A 22,900-nucleotide genomic window follows, 5' to 3' on the forward strand; every position below is an offset into this window, starting at 1 on the left:
CTGCCAGCAGCAGCTGCAACACCTGCCTGCTTGCTTATCATCTCTCCTCACCCAGGACATGCTGTGCAAACAAGCTGACTAGATATAAACATCCATTTATTGTTGTCCAGAGGGGGAGAAGAGAGGGTCAGGGTCACCCCCAGGGAGGTAAAGATGCACCATTTCTGCGTATCTCCTTCCCTCGGAGGATGCTGCCGTGTGGGTCGCTGATGGTGATGAGCTTCTCACGTGGGTTATGGGGATCTTGGGCAAAACCCAACGTGTGGTGATGGAGCTGTGTTTGTCGAAGTGTTTCTGCAGTTGTTTTTTTCTTTCACCACGATTCCTGCCCTCCCTCACGTGCTTTAATGGCATTCCTGTCCGTTGAACAAAGGAGAGCAGAATTTGCCAGAGTTTGGGGAAGCTTTCAGGCAGAGCATCAATGAGTGGCAGAAAAAACCCAACCATCACTTCTCTCCGCCCATCTTTTCCTCTCTGTGCACGTCTCACAAGTGCCCTTCGCTTATAGCTCTGTCCCTTTGCTATTTTCTATATTTATTGTTGGACACAGCCTTGTTAGTGCAATCTAATTAGCGTGAGGGTGACCCTCCCTGTGCTGCACCTAGTGGGACGTTGTTTCTGTTAAGCAAAGCAATAGAACGAGCGTTGTTCAGCTGACTCATGTGAAAAGAGAAAATAGCATTTAGTAAATGAAGCAGCTCTTCCCACTCGCTGTTTGTGTGCGCTGTAATGTGATCTATGGGAGCGAGGAGGCTCTGATTTAAAAACATTTGCATCCACCCTCCGATGGGGTCTGAATTTAGCTGCGTTGTGAGAGGCAGATCACAAAGCAGGGTGGGTGCTGGGTGTGAGTGCTGGCCATTCCATCTCACCCATTCCACCCTTCCAAAAGCAATCAGGAATGGCGTAATTAAAGCTCGCTTCTGATTTGTGGTGCCTCAGAACTGCACACGGGTTCTGTGCTGCACTGCTGACTTAAATATTTCATAACCTTTCCTGTTTGAGGTCCTTTAAAGCCACGCAGAAGGGTTCATGGCTCTGTGAGTTCCTAGCTGGGTTTTATCTTTTTCAGTTTGGATGCCTGGAGGGCAGCATGAAATATTGATCACGAAGCGGTGGGAGGAGGTGTGCTGTGCTACAGCAAGCATGAAATGGTTGGGCAAGGCTTAGTTAGCTGCAGTGCTGCTCCAAAATACAGCACCGCTGTTTAATTCAGACGAGCTAAGTTGAAGGTCTTGGGTTGCAGAAGCTTTATTCAATCTTAGAAACTTTGCTAGGAACACAGTGAGTTTATAATCTGCTTTAGATCATATATAACCATTTGAATTTGAGCTTATTATTTTTTCATCAAAACCACATGAGTTGAGCATCCTTCGCAAAAGACTTCAGCGCTTCCCTTAAGATAAGGTCTGACTTTTGGTTTGGGTGAGTGCTCCCTTTCTTTTTCATAGGATCACGGAGTGGCTTAGACTGGAGGGGACCTTAAAGGTCATCCAGTTCCAGCCTCAGTGCCATGAGCAGGGTAACTGCCTTTTGTGAAAGTCCTGGTTTCCAAAGCATTCCTTCTATCTGCCCTCTTAGGCTTGATTTCTTAATTGCCCTGTTAGTCTGTCTTCACCTGACGTTTAAGAGAACGGAGCATGGAGAAGGCAGAGGTGATCAAAGGAGGAGGATCACAGGTGGGGAGTGGACAGAGTAAAGGTTGGGAGGTGAAGCTCAGGTGCTCCATTTCGGGTTTTTTGTGCCAGCATGTGCTGATTGTGATTCCATTCCTGTGTCCCACCTGCCGTGGGCTGCCCAGGGCCCATCCAACCTGACCTCGGTCATTAGGCGCTGCAGTAATTGACAACAAAATCGATTGCATTTGAGTCTGCTTTTCAGTTTTGCACTTTGAAACTCATCATCCAGCAGGGTTTTTATGAGCTTCCCATGGGTTTGTCCCATGCTGCTGACATCCCACAGTGACGACAGCCACAGCTTTATTTCTGTGACCAAGACCAGCACTCTCCCACCCTCCTCAAATCCTGCACTGCTTCCCTCGTGCCCCACATCCACCTCCACCGTCCTCATCCCCCTGAAATACTGCCAGATCCCTCTACCTGTTGGCTTGGGACGTACACCGCGGGGCTGTGCTTGGCGAGGAGCTTGGTTTGTGATTTGGAGATGAGATGAAGCAGATGGTCTTGAACTCCTTCCAGCAATGTCACTCTGATTGGAGCCCCCGCCACTGATTGTTCCTGTGAGATCTTGCCTCTTTGGGTCTTCCTTTGTCAGGTTTGGATGAAGCTGGATGGAGAGGCAGAAGATAAGGTCACTGTCAGCCTGGGACGCTTATAAACTTGTCTCTGCAAAAATGATTATACATTTTTTTCTGATTTGATAGTACATAATGCTTGTGAGTTTGGTTTCTCATTACTTTTGGAACGAGCTGCCACTGTGGCTATAAGGAGGGCCCTCACCAGGAGTGAGTTTACCCAGTGTTGACAACTTGATTGGAGGACGTGTTTTTCATTAAGAGCTGACTGTCTGTGTGCAGCCAGGGGACATGCCTGTGCTGGATAATTGGGTTTGGAAGGCTCGTGTTTGTAGCACTGTGACACTTCTTGCTGCGAAGCCAATTTCTGCAGTGCTGCAGCTGATCCAACATCGGGGCAATCTGTTACAGTGCCTTTGTTCCTCCAGTGTGAAAAATAACCACAGCCAGAGAGGCTTTCCTCAGGAGCATGTCTGCTCCAGCACAGGAGAGCGAAATGAAGGCCTTGTTCTGTGTCCAGAACGATTCACAACGTGCAGCTGTTTTCTCGTGTTGGGCTGTGAGCTCCAGAACGTTGCTTGGCCTCTGAACCCCTTGTTCCTCATTTCTGTTCGTTTGAAATTAACAAGTGGGAAGTGAGCAGGAGGGTTTTTCCCCCAGTTCATCTTGTGATGTGGTTTGCTGTCGATGTGCTTTTTGCAGGTACGTTTTGTGACACTGTTTTGTGACACTTGTCTTGTGCAGACGCTGCTGCCTTCCCTCAGCCCGCCCGATGACTTCAAAGTGCAATTGAGGAAAGTGTTAGATATTACTTTCCTGTGGCTCTGTATGTGTATGATGTTCGGATTGTCAGTACCAACTGAAAGGAGAGTTCCTTGCTGATCTCTCTTTGTCTCATTGCCAGTTTTGTTTCGCTGTCCATCACTGTGCTGCTGCTGTCGCAGTGGTTTCTGCACTTCTTGCTCTTGCCTCCTCCCAGCTTGGCCTGCACCGTGCTCTGCTGTATGGGATGGGGTGTGGGGTGATGTTGTGTTGGGCTGTGAGCTTTCTGTCTTGGAATGAAGTTGCACACACGCAGTTCAGCATGCCGACGTCCAAGTGAAGGGTGGGTTGGCTTGGTGTTGCCATGGGATGTTTGGGCAGCGTTATGAGGTCCTTGGGTCTGTTTTGGAAGGGCAGAAGGCTGGAGGAGTACACAGAGAGCCTGCTCTGAAAGAAGGTGGAAGGAGGGAGTTCTTTGCCTTTCTTGAGCAGAAACTCTGATCTTACAGAGCAGAAATCCAAAGTTACTGCTTCCTCTTGGAGTGTTAATTGTATAGAGCAGAGCCCCTTTGGGTCTGCTCTGCCTCTTCTGCGTGTGGCTGCTCTCAGCCTCGTATCAGGGTTATCAGTAAGGCTGTCAGGACTTTGACATCAGATTCATCAAGAGCACATCACGTTGGAGATTGCGTTGGGTAATCAGTCCTTCTGTAAATAGGAAGCTTGATGTGCATCAAAGGAGCTATGGGATGTTTCTCAAGAGAGACGTCAGCTCCCAGCAGGGCCTGCAGCGAGCGGTGATGCGCTCGTTCTGTGCTGGAGGTTCTTTATCCTTCAGCCTAATTCTGCAAGGAAACAAAGACACCATCTTCATCCTGATGGGTGATATTAGAGGGAAAAAAGTACAGCTGTTCACCAACTGCTCAGGGAACCGTCACAGGTCGACGTCGCGTGTCGTGGTCTGTCGTCGCGTGTCATGAAGTGGTGCCATCCGTTGTCACGAGTCGTTGCCCAGTGTCATGATGTATCGTTGTCCGTTGTCTCGAATCAGCTTTACACGTTGTCATGTGTCGTCACAAGTCATCAACGAGTCGCTGCACGTCACGCCGTGTCGCTGCCCGTTGTCGATATGTGTCGTCATGTCATGAGGCATTGTTGTCTGTCACTGTGAGTCGCTGTCGTGTGTCGTGGTGTGTTGTTGTCCATCACTGAATGTCGTGACGTGTCACCGCCCGTCGCACCGAGCCACGCATTTCCAGGAGCAGCTCAACCTGCCCATGTTTTTATAATTAAATCCTATGGGCACACCGAAATCTCATTCTTTAAAACTCACGACTGCTGTATGTACAGATTTAGAAGAGCAAAGAGACAAAAGTTCCCTTCTTTTGTTGAAAGCTGCCCTCTCCCCTCTCCGCTGACTCTTAGGTCTGGAGGGGCACCTTGGCTCGGCTGCGCTACAAGAGGACGAGGGCTGCTCTCACCATCCTCAGGTACTACCGCCGCTACAAAGTGAAGTCCTACATCCACGAGGTCGCCCAGCGCTTCCGCAGTGTGAGATCCATGAAGGATTACGGCAAGCATGTGCAATGGCCCACTCCACCCAAAGTGCTGCACCGATTCGAAGAGGCGCTGCAGGCGATTTACCATAGGTACGAACAAAACAATCTGTTTGGTCTGACCAAGGGCTGGACGGATCCTACTCGTTCCAGAAAAGTTGGGGAAATGACTGGAGAACGTGAACTGGGCAGCAAATATGAAGATGTTGGAGTCGTAGAAAAATTGTGGTTGGAAAAGACCGCTGCGATCACCAAGTGCAGCCGTCAACCCATCCCCACCGTGGTGGGTTCTGGTACCCACGACCCAGCACTTAACGTCCTGTTTCAGAGATGTGGTCATGATGGACATTGTACTTCCTTCCTTAGCCCCAGTTTAAACTTTTTAAGTTCCTAAAGAGCAGCTGGCAGTACGCAGAGGGAGAGAAAATGAATCTTTCAGAGTCTCTTGAGACTCTTATAGTAAGTCAGTACTACTCTGAAATAAATTAAGCAACATACCACTATCCACCATGTTCAGTGTGTGGAAGAGTTGTGTTATACATTCATGACAACCCCCTGATGCCCAAAAGCCAGTGACTTTTTTATCTGGCAAGTCATTATTATAGACAAGAGTGGTGTAAGGAGCTCTGATTCCAGTTTGAAAAATGATAACTTCAGAAAGCTGCAAACAAGAGAAATATTGGCTGGACGAGGCCCCTAGGGATCTCTAGAGCCATCTGCTTGAAGCAGGATACCACCACCACTACAGCAGGTTGGCCTTGTTTTCCTTCCCAGCTGTCTCTTGAACACTATCCGTGACCTGTTGGGTGGTATCCTGCTTTCTGAATAAGCTCAATTATCATAACCACAAAATTTTAGTCACTGAAGACTTTTTACAGTGTTGGTCCTAAAGAGCTGATGTTGTTGCTGAAGGCAGTAGAGTAATGATTGGTCTGTCCCCTTTCATGTTACAGTTGGTTAGATTTCAATTGTAGGGCCAAATTTAGCTATAAAAATGGAATGGTGTTTTAAATGAGCCAAAAAATGGGCTTGCAAAAACTTTATTGCCAACAGATGTGCCATCAGTTTACTTCTGGGCACTAGAGGGATGGGGGGAAGCATAGCAGCCAAATTTGACGGGAGTCAAAGGTCATGTAAGCTGGAAACTTCGGGGCACTTGGTACAGGTGTGAGCCCGACTTGGGCTTTATGTGGCAGGTGGAGAGCGGGGGAACTCATCCGGAGCATCCCAGCGAAGGACTTACCTCAGCTGCGGGCAAAGGTTGCTGCCATGGAGTTGCTGAAGGGTCTCCGAGCAGATCTGGGGCTGCAGAGAGCGTGGGAGGGAGATTACATCGCGCTGGTGAGTACACGTGGAAGAACCAATGGAGGTAAAAGGGGTTTGGGGTTCAGGACACTAAAAGGGTGGAAATTTGGGAGTGTGGCTGTTGGTTTCTTGGGAGGGAGAGCACCACAGGTTAATTTCCCACGATATCCTGAGCCTGGTTTGAGTGAGCATCCCAAACAGCATTAAAGGATGGTGAGCAACGCCATCAGCTGGCTCATCAAATGGCCAGACCTAGGAAGGAGGCTGGTGTAAAGCTGAAATCCTAGATGCAGCGGGATGCTAAAAGCAGCATTAAGTGGAAAGGAACAAAGACATTGTCTTGAGGCAACTTGCAGTACTTCCTCCTCCGTCCTTCCTTCAAGCATTTTGTTTTGTTCAGGTTCCCTCAGAAAGCGCATAAAGCTCTGCTGCTCTTCGGAGGGGTGGGAGGAATCCTTGTGATGCGGAGCAGCTCTGCCCTGATGTCATGCAATTACTGTCCTTAGCGAGCAAGAAGGATGATAGTCCTGATACTCTTTGCTCTTCCAGAGACCGGATCACCCTCAGAGCTCGGGCTCCTTCCTCCCCATTGCCACCGAGCTGAAACGGAAAGACAAATACATGAATGTTCTGTTCTCGTGTCACGTCCGCAAGGTACGTTGGGGGGGGTTGGGGGATCAGCTTTGGGGCTGAGGTGGTGTTCTGTGATGCCAGTGGTGGGATGGTAATACTGGAGATACGTGAGCAGATGGCCCTGCAGAGCAGTCCTGTGTTGGTTGACCATGTTGTTAATGGGCTGTGAATTTGGGTGGATGTGTGGCTCTGAACCTATTGCACCGAAGGGCACTTTGAGGGACTTTGCTGTGGAGGTCTGAATGAAGTCCCTCGGTTCTGTGTAGTTGGCTTGGATCTGAGAGCAGAATTCTGCTTCTTGGGCAGGAAAGCTTTTAAAACTCATTAGAAAAACATACTCGCATATTTTTTAATGGGTGGCACTACCGTGATCTATAAATTCCACTAAGATCTGCTGTGGGTCGTTTATGACGATGCTCTTTGGGAATGTCCATATTTCGGGTTTCCCAAACCCATCAGACAGAAGCATTTCGATGGCTGCTGCTGTTGGGGCGTTTTCAAGAAGCTGCACATCTGTGTATTCACTCTGTGCCCAAAATGGACTGGTGGGGTTGGTCTCCCTTTGCCAGACACTGTGGTACTGATGACTCTGCAGATCTCATATCCAACAGCAACAGCATTCATTCTGCAGAGCGAGATCTCTTTGTGATGAAACCCCTTTGCTTGTGGCAACGATAGATAGTGTTTACACAACAGAAAGTGATTTCTGTGTATAAAAATAGAAATCTCGTATTGCTTTCTGTTATTTCAGTGGAGGAGCCCAATGCTTTTAACACTCTTTTAAAAAGTCACTCATGAAATGGGCAGTCTCGGTGAGTGCTGGGTTGTATTGCCAGGACTGGGAGAGTCTCAGCCCAGACCTCTGTGCAGTCTCAGAAGCACTTTGCCTGGAATCTGAAGGAGGTACTGAAGGATTTCACCTCGGATCTCTGTTCCTTTGGGCTGAAAACTGAATTCCCATTGCAATTCATTTAATGAACCAGATCCAAATGAATGCTGTTTCTACTTAAAACCGGAACTGTAAAGAATGCAGTATTCAGTTCTTAACGATGTGATGGTTATCTTCAGTAGGAGAGAAATGGTCGTTTTTAACAGGGGTACAGTGATGGTGGGGGACATTACTCAGCACCTATATCATACCTGCAAACCCACTGTGCGAGTTTAATGCTGCTCACTGTTATGCAACTTTTAAGCTGTTAAGTGCTTACGTTTCTCTCACTTCTGAGTCAGCTTTAAAGGACAATCTCCTGCACGGGGACAGGTGAAAGCACTCGGATCTCACACGCGGATCCTCACCTCTTTCTGTTCAGTGGTTGCAAGCGCAGAGCTCCGTGCGCCCGTCCCTGGCAGTGCCCTCATCTCTGACACTGTGGTTTCCATTCTTAGGGATCTGTCTTAATAAAAAGAGATATGTTTAGTGACAGTACAGCACTTTGGGAAATGATGGCCTTGAGGAAACGAGTAGGAGCACCTCTTCCCTCCAGAGGGATGTGGTCAGTGGGGATGGGCAGGGTTGGACTCGGTGATCTTGGAGGTCTTTTCCAACCTTAACGATCCTACGGTTACCAAACAAATTGATAAAGTCATTTCAGGTGTGCTGTGTACGAGAGCTCTGTTGGATCGTTAATGATACGGGAAAGGCCATTTCGGGATATCTCATCTCTATGTTTAAACCCAAAAGCAACGAGCCCTTTGACATCCTTGGATGTAATAAGTTTTTGAGCCAGCTGTTTGTCTTCCTTCCCACTTGGGTGAAGAAAGAATGTCCAAGGCCTAAAGTCAACAAGGGAGAGGAACAAACAGCCCTGAACTTTGAAAACCAACAAGACAAAGATTTGACATTTCCAGATCTGCTATCAAGGTCTTTCCAAACAATGCACTTAGGGAATCTAAATTAAATGTGATCCTCGGATTTGCCAACTAAGCAGGAGAGAACATCGTAGCGCCTCAAGTCATCGTTGGAGCAGACAGTGCTGGCTTTCACCACCAGTGTTAGGTGTCTGATCCTTAGAATTCTCAGGTAATTGCAGCCTAATACTCTTCTTTCTTTGAAAAGAAATGACATTAAGAGGATAAGTACGGAGCAGCTTGAGCAGGCACCAGTTAAGCCTAGAGTTCATGTATTTAAAAATGTTTATGTAAAGAATACATCCGCTGTGAGCTGTAAGATATTTGCTAAGCAGTAACTGCTTCGAGACCATTTTTTTGTAGCTGATGATTGGCGTTGTTCTCGAGAAGTCGGGGAGGTAATAGCAGCGCACGGCAGCTCTTGAAGCATCGATGACTGCTGGGTGTATGGGGTCTTAACTCTGACAGCTTGACATGAATAATAGGGATGAATCTGTTTGGGCCAAAGCTTCGTAGCTCTTTTTATAGAGTGCCTGTGAAGGGCTTTGACGTCGTGCTGATGGAAGCGTGCGTGTCTGTGTTCTGGCAGTAGGTATAGGTGGAAGCAGGTCACTTTCCTGTGGAAAAATATATCTGTTGCTGAGTGTTGTGGTGCTCTTTATTTCTCAGCTTTTTTGCCTTGGGAAACCAAATGCATATTTCATGCATGCTGCCAGATTTTGTTTTATCACCCAGGAAACAACAATTTCTCCTTTTTTTAGAACATGTCCTTTCTTCCCGTTTCTCTTCCTTGTCATCTGTGGCACTGTGCTCCCTCGGGAGCACCATCTCCAAAGCCCATCGCTCTCACCTCCGGGGCACACACCTGGAAAACTTGTTCGAAGGTTTTCCTCTGTAGGCTGGGCTTTCATTTTTCTCTATCAGCTGAAGGAAGCTAAATTAAGTCTGATTCACATTCGGATCAACGGGGATATAAATAAAAGAAGCCCTGAAGGTGCAGAGAACACAATGCTAAGAAGGGTATGATCAGTATCCGAGAACATAAGGGCTGTCTCCACTCCTGCAAAACTGAAGAGTAGTGGCATTTGCAATTGCGCTGGCATTTGTCTGAAACTCTTTGGTGCACGCTTCCCCACGTGGCAGTAAAGACAGCGTGAGCAGTTTACATCGGTGTGCCACAGATGTGTGCTCCACCTGAAGCTTCACCGTACGGCCGGGAGCTGGAACGCGTTGTGTCACCGTCCCCGGGGGAGCTGGGGACTGTGGAGATGTGGCACTGAGATGTGGTCAGTAGCCATGGTAGGACGGGTTGGGGTTGGACTTGGGGATCTCAGAGGTGTTTTCCAACCGTAACGCTCTATGATTCCAAGAGTGGACATGTGGGCACGAGTTGGATTGGACTAGAACATCTTAGTGGTCTTTCCCAACCTTCATGATTTTATGATCACATCTGATGTCTTTGTGGGGTGGATCACCACTTGAGGAAGCCCTGGCTTGAACTCCAAGCATGGAGCCTGCTGTCCTGTGGGCTGCACAGCCAAACCATGCCCTGAATGTGACTGCTCAGACCCCTGTAACTCTGCTTTCACCCTGGTGAGGAATACTTTCCAATTTTCTTTTTTCTCTTTTTTCTTTTGCAAAGACCTTACGTGGGGACTATTTAGTACTCAGACTCTCAAAAAGTTTAGGTTACATCAAATATTTTCCCTTTGTGTGGTATTTCCTCGATGAATTAATTGTAATGTTAGAGGGAGACGTGTTTCCTCTACAAAAACCCAATTGGTAGAGTCTGATGTCACCAGCAGCCTAAAAGAGTGTGGTGAGCTGTGGTAGGATGTGGGGATTTCATGGAGTCATGGAATGGCTTAGGTTGGAAGAGACCTTACAGATCATCTGGTTCCAGCCCCCAGTTTAAATGATCCATGTAAAAAGGACATATGAATAAAGAGTCATAGAATGGGTTGGGACCTCAAAGGAGAGTACAGTTTTGTTACTGCTTTCTTAATGAATACCATGAGGTGTGGAACCAGTAGTTGATGAACTCCAGGATGCCTGGATTTTCCCCACATCAGATGTTGTGAAGGTGCAAAGTTTTGTATCTCGTAGCATTATCAATGAGTGCATTCTGAACAGTTTCATGCCTTTGCAGTAATTTTCCAGAGGTGCTGATGTGGCATTTGGTGGCACCTTAGGTCATTTATTTCGCCAGGTACTGCAGGGATGCTGTTGCTGTTGATGGATAGTCAGACATAAACACGAATTCAGAGCAGCAGAGCACCTGGAATGAAGAGAAATGATCCAATTGCTGTTGTAATTAATCCCCTGTTGGATGGAGGCCTCGGTTGTCCCAGCCCTGCTGTGTGTGGAGTGCTGCTGCTCTCACACTGCCCCTTTCCCTATGTACAGGACGGGGTTATGGGTTTGACCTTCTCTTTTCACTCCTCCAAGTCAACCTGTTTAAGACCGGTGTGAATGTTAAGTGTTTGCTGCTGCCAAGGTTTCCTTCTGCACATGACTGAAAGCTGCTCCTTCACAGGTCAACCGCTTCAGTAAGGTGGAGGACAGGGCCATCTTCATCACCGACCGGCACCTTTATAAGATGGACCCTACGAAGCAGTACAAAGTGATGAAGACCATCCCCCTCTATAATGTAAGTTCAGAGGATCTCATAGGCTTGGCAGAGCCCTTGCTCTGCAGCTCCTGTGTTTCTGTCCATAGAATGGAAAAGGACATTGGAAAAAGACACGTTCTCCTCCTTCTGCTGCTTTGTTATTTGTTTGTGCTGCAGGATCTTAACCCCGTAAGGGTCTGGCAGCTTGAGACACAATTTCTCTGTCTCTGGGGGTTCGTTTGATCCCGAACGATGTTTGAATTGATTTTATATATATTTGTTCATGTTTAATGTAAGCAGCATTTAGCTGCCAGTCACCAAGTAGCAGATTATCACTGGGAGGAAGGGGGAAGGGAGAAAAGCTCCTCTTAAGAATGTGGATTCAACCTGTTTGTTTCCGTCAGCCTGAGGTAACTGCTGTGATTATCTCCCCCTACAGAACCTGGCTGCTTGCTTGCAGATGTCATACACAAATTGGTTGTGACGTTTGCATTTGAAGGAGAATAAATCCACTGGTCCCATGTTGCTAAAAAGATGAGCTTAGGGGGACAGTAAAACCAATCCGCAAATGTGGAGTGAACGATGAGCTGAGATGGCATCCAAGCGTTGGGTTGATTGGTCCCTTCCCAGTGCCCTTGCAGGACCTGAGCCCCGTGCGGTGTGGGGTGACGTGCTCCCTCGGTTCCTGTGTGTGTTGCGCAGAGCAGTGCACAGTGACAGTCCCTCGTTTTGCAGTGACATTGCTGCCACTGTGCAGCAGCTGCAGGTCATCCTGAGCTGACTGTGCTGCACTGACATTATCTCTTAATTGTGCCAAACAGAGCTGTCAGCAGACTGCCTCTAGCAATCTCAATGACAAACTCTTGTGCTAACAAACTCATTAATGCACAGCAGGCTCCTTGAAGGTGGAGGGACTTTTCAAAGGATCAAGGTGAACTCAGGTAGGCAGGGCGGCATTTTGTCCATCACATACTTAAATTTCCATAGATAGGAATCAGCTTTATTCATAGCTCTGCAGTGATTCCCTTCGGGCTCTTGGGCTGAACAATGGAGATGAGCTGAGCTATTGCCAGGTGCTCCTGGGCTGCTTCGTAGGGCCAATGGCTCCGGAGGACTCACACAGGTGTCAGGGTCATGTTCCAGCAGTAAATGTTGGAGCCGCGCGTCTCTGCTCTGTTGGCCAAAGCCTTTTATGTTTCGCTGCTGCACCATGGAAACAGCAGAAAATCTGCAGGCCGGGATGGCATTGTGGTGCACTGATCCCACTGATCTGCAGCCAGCAGTGCAGCTATGGTTGGAACCAACATGTGAAGCAGACAGGTAATAATTACAGCAGTGTTCATATGTATCGGTGCACAGAAAGGTCCGACCAGAAGGACGCGTCCATCGGGAAGGCAGCAGGGTGAGTGCAGCTGGGAGCTGTGCTTTTACTGTCAGCATTTCTGAAGCACCACATCCTCAGGGCTGGTGTTTCCATGGAAATCTCATCGGAGACACCAGCTGATGTCTGCTGCTCCCATCCACTTGTTGTCGGCGGAAGGAACCGCTCTGCGTTCCCCATCTCCTCCAGCAGTGGTTTGAGTGTGGCCCTTCGTGGTGCACCCACCTGCACTTCACGTTCTGCATCCTCCTGTGTATTAAAGGTGGCTGGGAAGCGGGCAGGACCTCAGGACTGCAGTGCTGCACGTCATAAACGGAGCTCTGCGGCCGCTGGGGCTGTTTCAGATCTCCAGGCAGAGCTAATATTAGCGTTTGTAAATACCCGGTGAAGCACCTCCCCTAAAAGCATCTCTCCTGTGTTTTTTTTTATTCAGGCTGTATGGGGGAAGGGGATGAAATAGGACAGTTTTGATGGGCTCTTGGATTTCTGACAAAGCCCTGTTGAATAATTAATGCTTCAGTTGGCTTTTCAGATTCAGGGACTTCAATTGTTCATCCCTCCCACCCCGTGCACGGAGCGGTGCCGCTGTGCTCCCGAGGTGTTATTTAAGCGTGCACATTAATTGTAAGGGGCACCGTGCAGCCCAACAGCTGTTAATGTCTGTGCGTGAAGTGCAGCTTCGTGGAAGTATTTCACAGCCTCAAAATAGTGTCAGTGGCAAAGAATAAACCCCACCTGTGTTGGGTATGTGCAGCTGGGAGCAGGAGCTCTGCGGGTCGGGTTGTGCTCAGCTGCTTTCCAGCACGGGGGTACAAGGACGGCTTTTTCTTCTTTAAGAAAGGAACCGACCCCTGCAATTCTGTGATTCTGTGAATGATGAGGTTTTGATTTCCAAAAATGGTGCATCAGTGCCTCTCACTTGTAGGAGAATGTGGTTTCCCTCTGCCTGGATTTGGATGACTCAAAGGAGTTGTGTAATCGTTGGGTGGACAGAGAGCATCTGCTCGAACATCTTTGTATTTTTCCCCTCTTTCCCTCCCCCTCTCTCTCTTTCTCCCTTTTTCTGGCACCAGTTTGTTAATGTATTTCCCTCGTTTGCTTTTTTTTTTGTCCTTATATTAAAACAACCCACAACCTATCGTTTTTCCTCCTTTTCTTCAGCTGGGAGAAGTGTGGAGAGCCATTCCTTCAGCACCGCTCTTGGTGGCAGCGGCAGAAACGGAGAAGCAGCGTGGGATACCGGAGAGGAAGGAGCTGCCGTGGTCAGCGGTGAATTGCCCCAATGTGTTTGATGTTCTCACTTTCTCTTCACAGTTGGTCGGGTTGAGTGTCTCCAATGGAAAGGACCAGTTGGTGGTCTTCCACACGAAGGACAACAAGGATCTCATCGTCTGCCTCTTCAGCAAAGAGCCGCCCAACGACAACAGGATTGGGGAGCTGGTGGGCGTCCTGGCGAGCCACTTCAAGAGGTCGGTGCTGGAAACTCGCTCTAGCCAGATCCAGAGCTTTCCGCGAATTCACCTTGCTGTCACTCTTGAGTTCTGTCTGTGTTTCTTCACTATCACTGGGATAGCGGAGCATTTATTCCTTGTGGTTTTGAGACTACGCTTTGTTTGCCTCTTCTCACTTGGTAGTGTTCATTAGGGCATGGATACGTGGGGACAGATACCACTGAACAACTCAACTCAAACCGCGCTTTACGGTCAGGCTCTTAACGCCTAAAACTAAAACACAGCTCTTCCTTTCTCAGATTGTTTCCCCTGCCCCGTTGTCAGTAGATGATTTAGTGCTTGAGCTGTGAAGTGGCACCTGTTTCCCTGCAGATCTCTGTGCAGAATCTGTTTGAGTGGTGGACAGAGCACCGAAGTGGTTACGGTGCCCTGAGCTCCAGGGAGGTAGAGCTGAACAAGCGAAGAGCGCCGCTGTGTTTTGCAGCGAGTCTGGAGCTGCCCAAGAGCTGCACAACACTCACTGCATTGCAGATGCAACATTAACCCTACAGAGACACGGTGTGAGCGGTGGCCTGGGCTAGGGGGTTGTTCTCTTGCTCCTGCAGAGCAGATTTGCACGGGAATTGATGCTGAGCAGCGTCACGTGCAGCGCTGATTCTTGTGTTTCTCAATCGTGGTCCATTTGTGGCTGATGAAGAGGAGTCTTTGTGGGTAAATGTTCACACAGAGCTATGGTGGAAGGGTATGAGTGTGAATTTAGCTCCTCATAGGTTCCTAACAAACATTTTTTCTCTGATGTCTGGTAGAGGTTATGGGTTGAACAGTAATATTCAGGAGCAGCTCCCATTTAATACCCATATGTCACGCTTTCCTTCATCAAAGAAATATCTGCAAATCAAAGGAAGAATGGGAAAATTCACGTTTTCACTCAGTTTCCATTTCCTAAATGTGAAGAAATCCCATCGCTGTGCGGGATTAGCTGACCCAATGCTCAACAGGCACTTTGGGAATTCCTCCTTAAATAGGATTAGCAGTCACTGTGTGGCACTGTCAGGTTTCCGTGGACGCAGCAGTGAGGTCTTAGGGAAACCCAGTGGCTGTGGGACCCTCCAGTGGGTTCTGGAGCAGCCCTGCAGCTGTGGCACAGGGCAGCTACCCAGGGAGACGGCGGGCTGCTGTTTAGGATCCTCTCTGAGCGCGGTGCCAGCCATCCTCAGCACTGCCATGATGAGGTTTTAGCAGTGTTAGAAGAACAGTGAAAGCAATCCCTGCAGAATTCCAGCAGAAAATCACTCACCTAGGGATCGCTTTGTATTTCCTGTTGCGCACCGAGACCTGTCAGCCAATTTTAATCATGGATTAATGGTCTCCAGCTCTGGCCTCTTAAATGGGCATGCCCTAGAGCCGGTTGCCTTGGCACTGAGGAGCTATGGACCAAACCGTTCATTGGAGGGTTGGCAGATCAGCTCTGTGGGTCCCGTCAGGTTGGCCATCCTGTCCTCGAGCGCGGCACGGCGGTGCCTGTAGGGACGTGGCAGCTTTCCTGTTCACGTGTTGTACTGCTGCTCCACGTGCCTTTCAGGGACACTAGCTGAAACGTGGAAGCAGCGAGGTCGGGTTATTTGTGGGTTTGTGGGATGCAGCAGAGGGTTAATTGGTGGGTTGGGTTCTTTGGTGATTTTGATTTGTTGGGTCGATGGAAGGGAGCGCTCCGCAGAAACCCATCTTCAGTTGTCTGTGTTGGGGTGGAGATGGGCACTGTGTACATTTCTTGATGCCATCCGTTTGAATCAACAAAAACCAAACCACCAAAATCCAAAGAGGTTCAACGTGATGTGAGAGAAGAAAGAGGGGCACAGGGAGGAGCCAAGGAGGAAGCACGCAGACCGGGCGTTTGGAAGTGCCCTTAACCCAACGTTCCTCTCGGGAACCATCACCCTCAGCACAGGAGTGTGTTACAGCCGTGCTCTCAAAGTCATTGCCCCTGGAGCTTTGTGCACGCAGGGACCGTTATCCGTTGCTGACAGCGGGAGTCGGTGGGCACGGGGTGGAGGAGTGCTCTGTAGCTGGGAGTTTCCATCCGTGCTGGGCTTTCTGTAGGCTGGATGTGATCAAAGGGAGGTGAGAGCTGCTCCAGCAAAGCCAACTGCCCCTGAATCGCTGTTCAATGCGGTCTGTCCTTTGTGGCCAGTGCCAGCCGAGCCATGGTTAGCTCTGATTCAGCTGTGCCAGTGGCTGACACCATTGTTATGGGCGGCTGCGGGCTGACAAAGGAGCAGACTTTATTCAGAGCAGATCCTCCTATAACGTTTTTTTTTCAGTGCCTGAGCAGAGCGTAAATAGCTTTGTTTTTGTACAACATTTCTATTCATAACTGCGCTTCGGGCGCCTGCGGTTCGCTGTCAGATTTGAGCACCAGGTACTTATCCATACATTGGAAGAAATGACTTAATTCCTCCAGCATCGTCTTTGTGGCTGAATGCAGGAAAATCTAACTGCCGTTCGCCTTTAGCTGATGTGCAGTCATTATTTTGCTGGTTTCTGTGCGGGTTTGCTGACCGCAGTGCAGTGAATCGGGTTAAGAAATGGCAGTTTTTTACAGCTGGGATGTTGTCTTTGTGCCCTGGAGTCACCGAACAGGAGTCCCAGCACTGTGATGGAGAGCACCCTCAGCGTTCTCTTAATTATTCATTACTTGGAAAGGGTTTCTTCAGCTGTTGATGCTCTTGAACTTTCCAGGAGCTGTCCTGCAAGAAGGGAACTCAAAGGTGGTTGGAAGAGGGTTACTTCTTTCTGAGAACTCATTTTCCCAATGCTGCAGCACTGCTCATCCACCACCTCCAATCCAGGGTGTGAACCTCCAAGCGGGGAACCCCATCTCATCGTCCAAAATGGGTTTTTTGTGACACTTCTCAGTGTGTCCCTGGCACAGCGACAATGGCTTTGTCTCCTGCAGTGCTGGTTTCATCATGAGGATGATGAATGAAATGGTGAATCCTGTATTTGGGTGCTTGACCTCTAGACCTGAAGGTACATTCCTGACACACAGTGGCAGCAGTTTGTTGTATTTTGTGCTATTGCTGTGAGTGTAGAGAATTGTTCTGGTCCTCCTGGGATGGGGGTCTTGGTAGAGAGCTTGATGTGCTCTGGGAGGTTGGCTTTCCCTGAGATTGGTTGCTTGGTGTTCTCTGAAATGATTTTCTGTAAAGGATATTGAGGAAGTGTTCTTCAGAGCACTTCAGAAATAAAACACTCGTGGAATCATAGAATGGTTGGATTGAAGGGACCCCAGAGATGGTCCGGTCCCAGCCCCCCTGCTTCGAACACTGAGAACCACGTTCCTGCACTGACTGTAATTCCTATGAGAACGTCTCCAGCCCGTCCTACCCCTTTGATGTGCTGCTCACTGCAGTGCTGCTTTGCCTTATTGGCCTTCTACAGAGCGTTACTTGGGGTGCCCATCTCCAGCCAGTGGACTGCCCACGGTGGTAGGGTGGAAGTGGGAGGACTCCCCCTCTCCCGAGTGGACGCACGGGGCTAAAGCAGATAAACCCTCTCTGTTCTTGGACTGTCAGTGTGGGAGGGTGAAACTGGAAGGGTTCTTTGTGATAAATAGCATTTATGAGCTGTGATACGTGGTTTGCAGTGTCCTGAACCCACCCTGCACCTGCCCACGAGTTCCAGGCGCCATCGCTCTTCCAAACGTGAACGTTTCAGTATTTCAGAGCACGTAACTTTTTCACTCCTCTTATCGTGCTGTCCCATCTGCCCCACGCAGCTGTCCTGGCACCCACGGGCCCTCCAAACCATCGGCCGTGTAGAGCTTCTGTCTTTGGGGTTGGTTTGGGGAAGGGGTTGTAACTCACTCCGTCTGCGTTGAGCTTGAGCTGCGCTGGGAGCTGCGGGGACGCGATGCGCTGCTCCAGAGGTCTCAAACAACGGGAAGAAATGTGCATTTTTCTCTCGAAATCTTTGAAGATTTGATCATTTCATCAGAGACGTCTGATGTTTTTCCCACATTATTGCATGAAGTGTCGTAAAAGTACACGTTAACAATTTCTCCTTTCGATCTTCCATTTGATATCATTGGCAGAGCCCAGATCTTCTCCTGTAAGCTTTCTGCCCTTCCGTTTCTTGCCCAGATGGTTCCTCGCTGTGAGCTCACTGTTCAGGATCTCAGGTGCTCCGTTTCTGAGACCGCTCTTCCAGAAGGGATTAATGACTCGGGTGCGTGACGATGTTTGTGGGGTGAGGGTTGGGTGGGCGTTGGTTCTCTGGGCGGTTCGGAGCATCGCACTGGTGAAGCCTGGATGAGGTGGGGACCATAATGTGAGAGTGGGTGTTTCTGAAAACCATAGGGCCGCAGAACATCGTGTGGTGGAAGGGACCCTCGGCCTCATCGGGTCCAACTCCCGACGTATGAGGAGCTGCAGCCTGGTACACACAGGTCCTGGCAGCGTGTGAAGCCACACTCAGTACTCACATGGGAGGAGTAACGTGGCTGTGCCAAAGGAACTGAACCAAGCAAAATGACGCTCAGTCTGTTAACTCACGACCGGCGATGGCTTTTATCGCGTCCTCCCGTCCCAGAAAGGAGCGCAGCCTGAGCATAAATCCAGGCGTATTGCTCTCATAGCCTCTCCTTTCCAGCCTGCACTCCTGCACCCCGATATCTGGATGTGTTTTGCACTGTGCCAAACTGCAGTTGGTTTTCGTGTGGGTTTTGTGCAACTCAGAAAGATTTGCGTTGGTGTCGTTAATGATGAATTCTGCGGTGAGATTTCATGAGCTGGCGTCGTTTCAGTCCGTCAGATCCCTGATTCGGTGTGGATTTGCTGTTGCTTAAGCGCTCCTTTTTCCCTCCTCTTTTCCAAAAGAGAGGTGTTGAGGATGATCCAGAGTAAATTTCCCTGTCAGACCGAGGCGGTTTGATCCTGGCTGTCGCTCAGTGTGATGCACAGTAATTCACAGCACAGATAATGCTGTGTGGTGCTAAATTAAGTGGGAAGGCTGAAGGGAGCCAAGAACGGAGAGAGGTGGAGTAGAGCCCCAATCCTGCATTCAGCACTCGGCAGCAGAGCCTGGAGCTGCGGCACTGCGGGTTGGGTGGGTTGGGGTTGGAATTGGGGATCCGAGACCTTTTCCAACCATAACGACTCTGAGTGAGCACGGTGGGGGGGATGACGTGGTGACCTCGGAGGTCTTCCCCAACCCCAGTGATTGTAGGGGTGGACATGGTGGGGATGGTCGGGGTTGGACTTCACGATCCTGGCGGCCTTTGTCCCCGCTGCCCTCACAGAACCTCTGGTGATCTTTCTCTGCTCTTTTTCCCCGTTCATTTTGCCCCCCCTTCCTGCAGAGCTGCGTGCTGCTGTGCTGTCAGCAGTGCTGGCAGATGTTCGTGGCCGTTTCTGCACTGCTTGGCTTGCGTTTTCCCCGAGGTCTTGGATTGTGCTCAGTCAAAACTCCCACAGTTCACAGGCCAGCGCTCTGCTTCCACTTGGAGTCATCCCCTCTGGTTTCCTTTTGCCCGCGTTTCCCCCCGTGCCCACCCAGCTCTGCGTGGAGCTGAGACGCACTCTGCTTCAGCTGCCATTGTTCCTCGCTCAGTTGGCCCTGCAGAGCCCCAGTGACACCCAAAGGGTATTTTCACTGCTGCAGTGCTTCACTGATCTTCCCGCATCGTGGCTGGACCTCCTCCGACTCTGACTTTCGGTTGCACTTGGTGATCTTGGAGGTCTTCTAGTGCTGTACTCTGAGCGGGCACGGTGGGGATGGGTTGGTGCTTGGACTTGGTGGTCGTGGGGTTCTCCTCCATGAGGACCTTGAGAAGGCCAACTCCTCCTGCCTGCCCCGAGCAGGCTGTGGGAGCAACGAGCCAGCCTGTTTCTGAGAGGCACAACTGGGCAGGACGTGAACTCCAATCCACAGCAGCGTTACGTGTCTCCCGCACATCTGAAAACGAAACCAGACTCATCTTCTTCCCACTCCTACAGCCACAGCGCAGTTAGTGTCGATGGTTTGGGAATACCGTGTGCTGCTGCACCCTGTCCTGCCCCACAGCCGCACCGTGTCGGGGCTGCCCGGCCCCACAGCCGTGCTCTGGTGTTGGTGGGACCCCGTGGGCTCTGGGCTGTGCTCATCCCCATGGGCTTCGGGCACCCGCTGCAGTGTGGGCCTCTATCCACACGGTGAAGCTCTTCTTCTGGCCTTGGCACACGCCTCCATTTGCATTTCCTTCCCGACTCTCCCTCTGTTTTTGGGTTTTCTTCGTCCAGACACACTGTTCAGGAGGGCAGGGGGAATGCTTTGAGGCTGCTCTCCCCATCGCGTGAAACCAAGGGTGGGAGCAGGATCCAGGAATGGAAGGGGATGGTGCTGCAGTCCCTCTGAATTCCACACCCCCACGTTTTCCCACATCCCTCATTTGCCCACCACGTGTCCCCTGAACGCGGTGCCCACCGCACTGCTGCGTGAGCTGTGTGCTCCCAGTGCTCTCATTTCTGTCGGATGAGGGCTCCAGAAGCTGTCAGCAAACGAAAACAGCACCAGAGAGACTCTTCTTGATCATCCTCAGCTCTGACCTACTTAAAAGCCCCTTCCCTCTCGCAGCGTGTGCTGGAGCGCTGGCTCCAGCCTCGGAGGAACTGGGAGCAGAATGATAATGAACGTGAATTACGGGCCCGCGTTTGTTCGGCCGCAGCCGATGCAAAATGGTTTTGAGATTTCTTCCTTTCTTTGTTCCATCTGCTGCATTCGTAGGGCTGTGACACTGCTCTGCGCTGTCCCTCCAGGAGGTGACAGCAATAATGGAGACGGGGGGGGGGGGGGGGAGGAGGTAATTAGCTGCAGCGTACTGGTAAAACCACTCAGCGTCTGTGGAAATGAATTCAGTTTCTAGCTCCGGGGCGATGGATTAAAATGAGACTGTAAATAATGTTCTGTTCTCTGTGAAGGAGTGAGGAGGGGCCGGTAGGCAGCGTGCAGAGCGTGCCGGGACGGGCACTGCTTTGGGACGGGGCCTCAGCCCGGGCACCGCACTGAGCTGCGGTGGTGGACATCACCACCGCTCCCGTGGGGAAGGAGATGGGGGGGAGCAAAGAGGGGTGGAGGGGCTGGAACCACGATGGGAAATAAAGAGGGGAGGAGGGATTGGTGCCATAGGTACGACCGCTGACCGTGCCCCACGTGGACTGGTGGCTCATTTCACCTTACAGTGCACACGGAGTGCACTCCCTGTTACGAAGCACTGATCAGGAGTGTCTTATCTCCTTATCTTACTGAATTTCTCTTCATCTCCCAGAGCCCGTGGTGTAAATTAACCTCTGTGGTGCACGGAGTGTTTTTACATACAGATGGTGCAGTCTGTCCCTCACCGGCGCTGTGGTTCATCGGCTGCACCGTGCTAAATCCGAAATGGGGACCCATGGTGACTGATGTACACCAGGACATGAAATGCACGCGGGGCTGCTCTGCCCTCCGTGCTGACCCCGAGCGGAGGAAGCGCCGCTCCCGCGGTGCCATTGCAGTGGTGACCCCATGGGGCGGTGGGGACGGCTCTGGGGACCCCTCCTCATCCCTGGGCATCCTGCTGGAGCCGTGCACGTCCCTGCTCGTGGCAGGGAGCTGGGCTGCGTGGTGGAGGTCCTTCCACCTCGGGGGACTCAGAGGTCCGGGTGTTGTCAGCCGTCTGAACCGCCGTTTCCCGAAGCCCGTCTCCCAGCCGCCCTATTTTTAGCCCGGTTTCCCAGGGAAACGCTTTCATGTGGCTGCTGCACCCTCGATGTGGCAGTGAGGGGGAGAGGTGGCAGAGATTCGGTTTCCTGGCGATCCCTCCTTGTGATCAAAGAGACAAACTCTGATCTTCCGCTTCTGCTGCGCAGAGCCGTGGCTGCCCTGCAGGGCTGTGGGATGTTTGCAGGGAGCATTGCAGCGTCCCAGAGGACGTTCTGGTTTTGCAGTGCAGGCACGGGCTGAGGAAACACCCTTTGGTGGCTGAACCCGGTGGCCCCGCGCTGCTGGAGGTGTCTATGATGTCCTCTGTGTGTAATGCAGCGGAGGGTGCGATGCGTCGTGTCGTGTCGGGTGCTGCGCTGAGGTGCTGTCCCTGGAAGCTCTCCTGTTCCATCGGACACCTCAGGAGGTCCCACCCCCTCTGCTTCTGTGGAAGATGTGGGGCTCTCCCGTGGGCTGTGGTGTGTCTGTGTGCCCCGTGCAGATGTCTGGGGTGCTCCAGGGCGTCTCCGAGGGCATGAGGTCGCCCCGCATGGGTGGGTGGCCTGAACCCCGATGTTCTCCTCCAGGCCGGGTGTGAACCCCCAGGGTCAGGGGAAGGGGCTGTGAGCGCTCGTGGAGCTGTGGGTGCCCCTGCTCTCTGCGGGGAGCTGTACCTGATGCCTTTCAGGATCCCCTCCACCCCAACCCCAACCCGTCCCCACCGCTCCCCCACATCCAAACCCACACAGCCGTCCTTCCACCCAGGAACTTCCGAAGGGGGAAAACGGGTGAGCAGAGCTCTGAACGTCTCCGCTGCCTTCAGTGACACCATGCTGGGGGCACAGGGGCACCGATTCCATCTCCCAAAGTGTTCGTCACCCACTTGTTTGTTTGGAGGCATCTGTGTTTGCCCAGCTGCTGGGCTGAGTTTGGCTCAGACTGGAATTAATTTGCTTTAGGATCAGGACCGGCATGGATTCCTGTGGCCGTTAATAGCCCTGTGCTGCAGCTCCACCAGTGCTGCGTCTCACAGCCAGGAGGAACCACGAGAGAGAGGAGACAACAGCTCAGAGCACAGCGGGAAGAGCAGCTCAGGGGTACCCTTAAAAGAGAAACAACACCAAGCGGGCGATGCCGGAGCACCGAGGCCGTGTTCTGCTGCTGGAGCTCTCCCTGGGACCCCGCAGCAGGAGGGATGGCTGCTCGGGTGTGGCAGTGCCCTCGCGTCGCTGTGTGCCGCGTCCCTGCAGTGGCAGCACGGCTCTGGGTTGTCCTCTTTTCTGCAAGGTGCAGGAGATGCAGCCTCCGTGTGGGACGCTGTGCTGGCCTTCGGCTCCGGTCACGGAGCTCAGCTCGGTGCCAGACGTGGAAACTCTAGCACCGCGC

General features: G+C 51.0%; 1 protein-coding gene across 2 annotated transcripts in view; it reads left to right on the forward strand.

Moving 5' to 3' along the window:
* MYO1D (myosin ID) overlaps positions 1–22,900 on the forward strand; it is a 67,921-nt gene that overhangs the window by 35,510 nt on the left and 9,511 nt on the right. For both annotated transcript variants that reach the window (XM_065747608.1, XM_065747609.1), the window contains exons 17-21: positions 4,439–4,662; positions 5,766–5,910; positions 6,424–6,528; positions 10,892–11,005; positions 13,662–13,816. In XM_065747608.1, the coding sequence (XP_065603680.1) occupies positions 4,439–4,662; positions 5,766–5,910; positions 6,424–6,528; positions 10,892–11,005; positions 13,662–13,816 (743 nt within the window). The remainder of the gene's footprint in view (positions 1–4,438; positions 4,663–5,765; positions 5,911–6,423; positions 6,529–10,891; positions 11,006–13,661; positions 13,817–22,900) is intronic.

This window comes from Cyrtonyx montezumae, unplaced genomic scaffold (assembly GCF_038088225.1).
Source record: "Cyrtonyx montezumae isolate F1298 unplaced genomic scaffold, pur_monq_1.0 scaffold_48, whole genome shotgun sequence".
Lineage (NCBI taxonomy): Eukaryota > Metazoa > Chordata > Aves > Galliformes > Odontophoridae > Cyrtonyx > Cyrtonyx montezumae.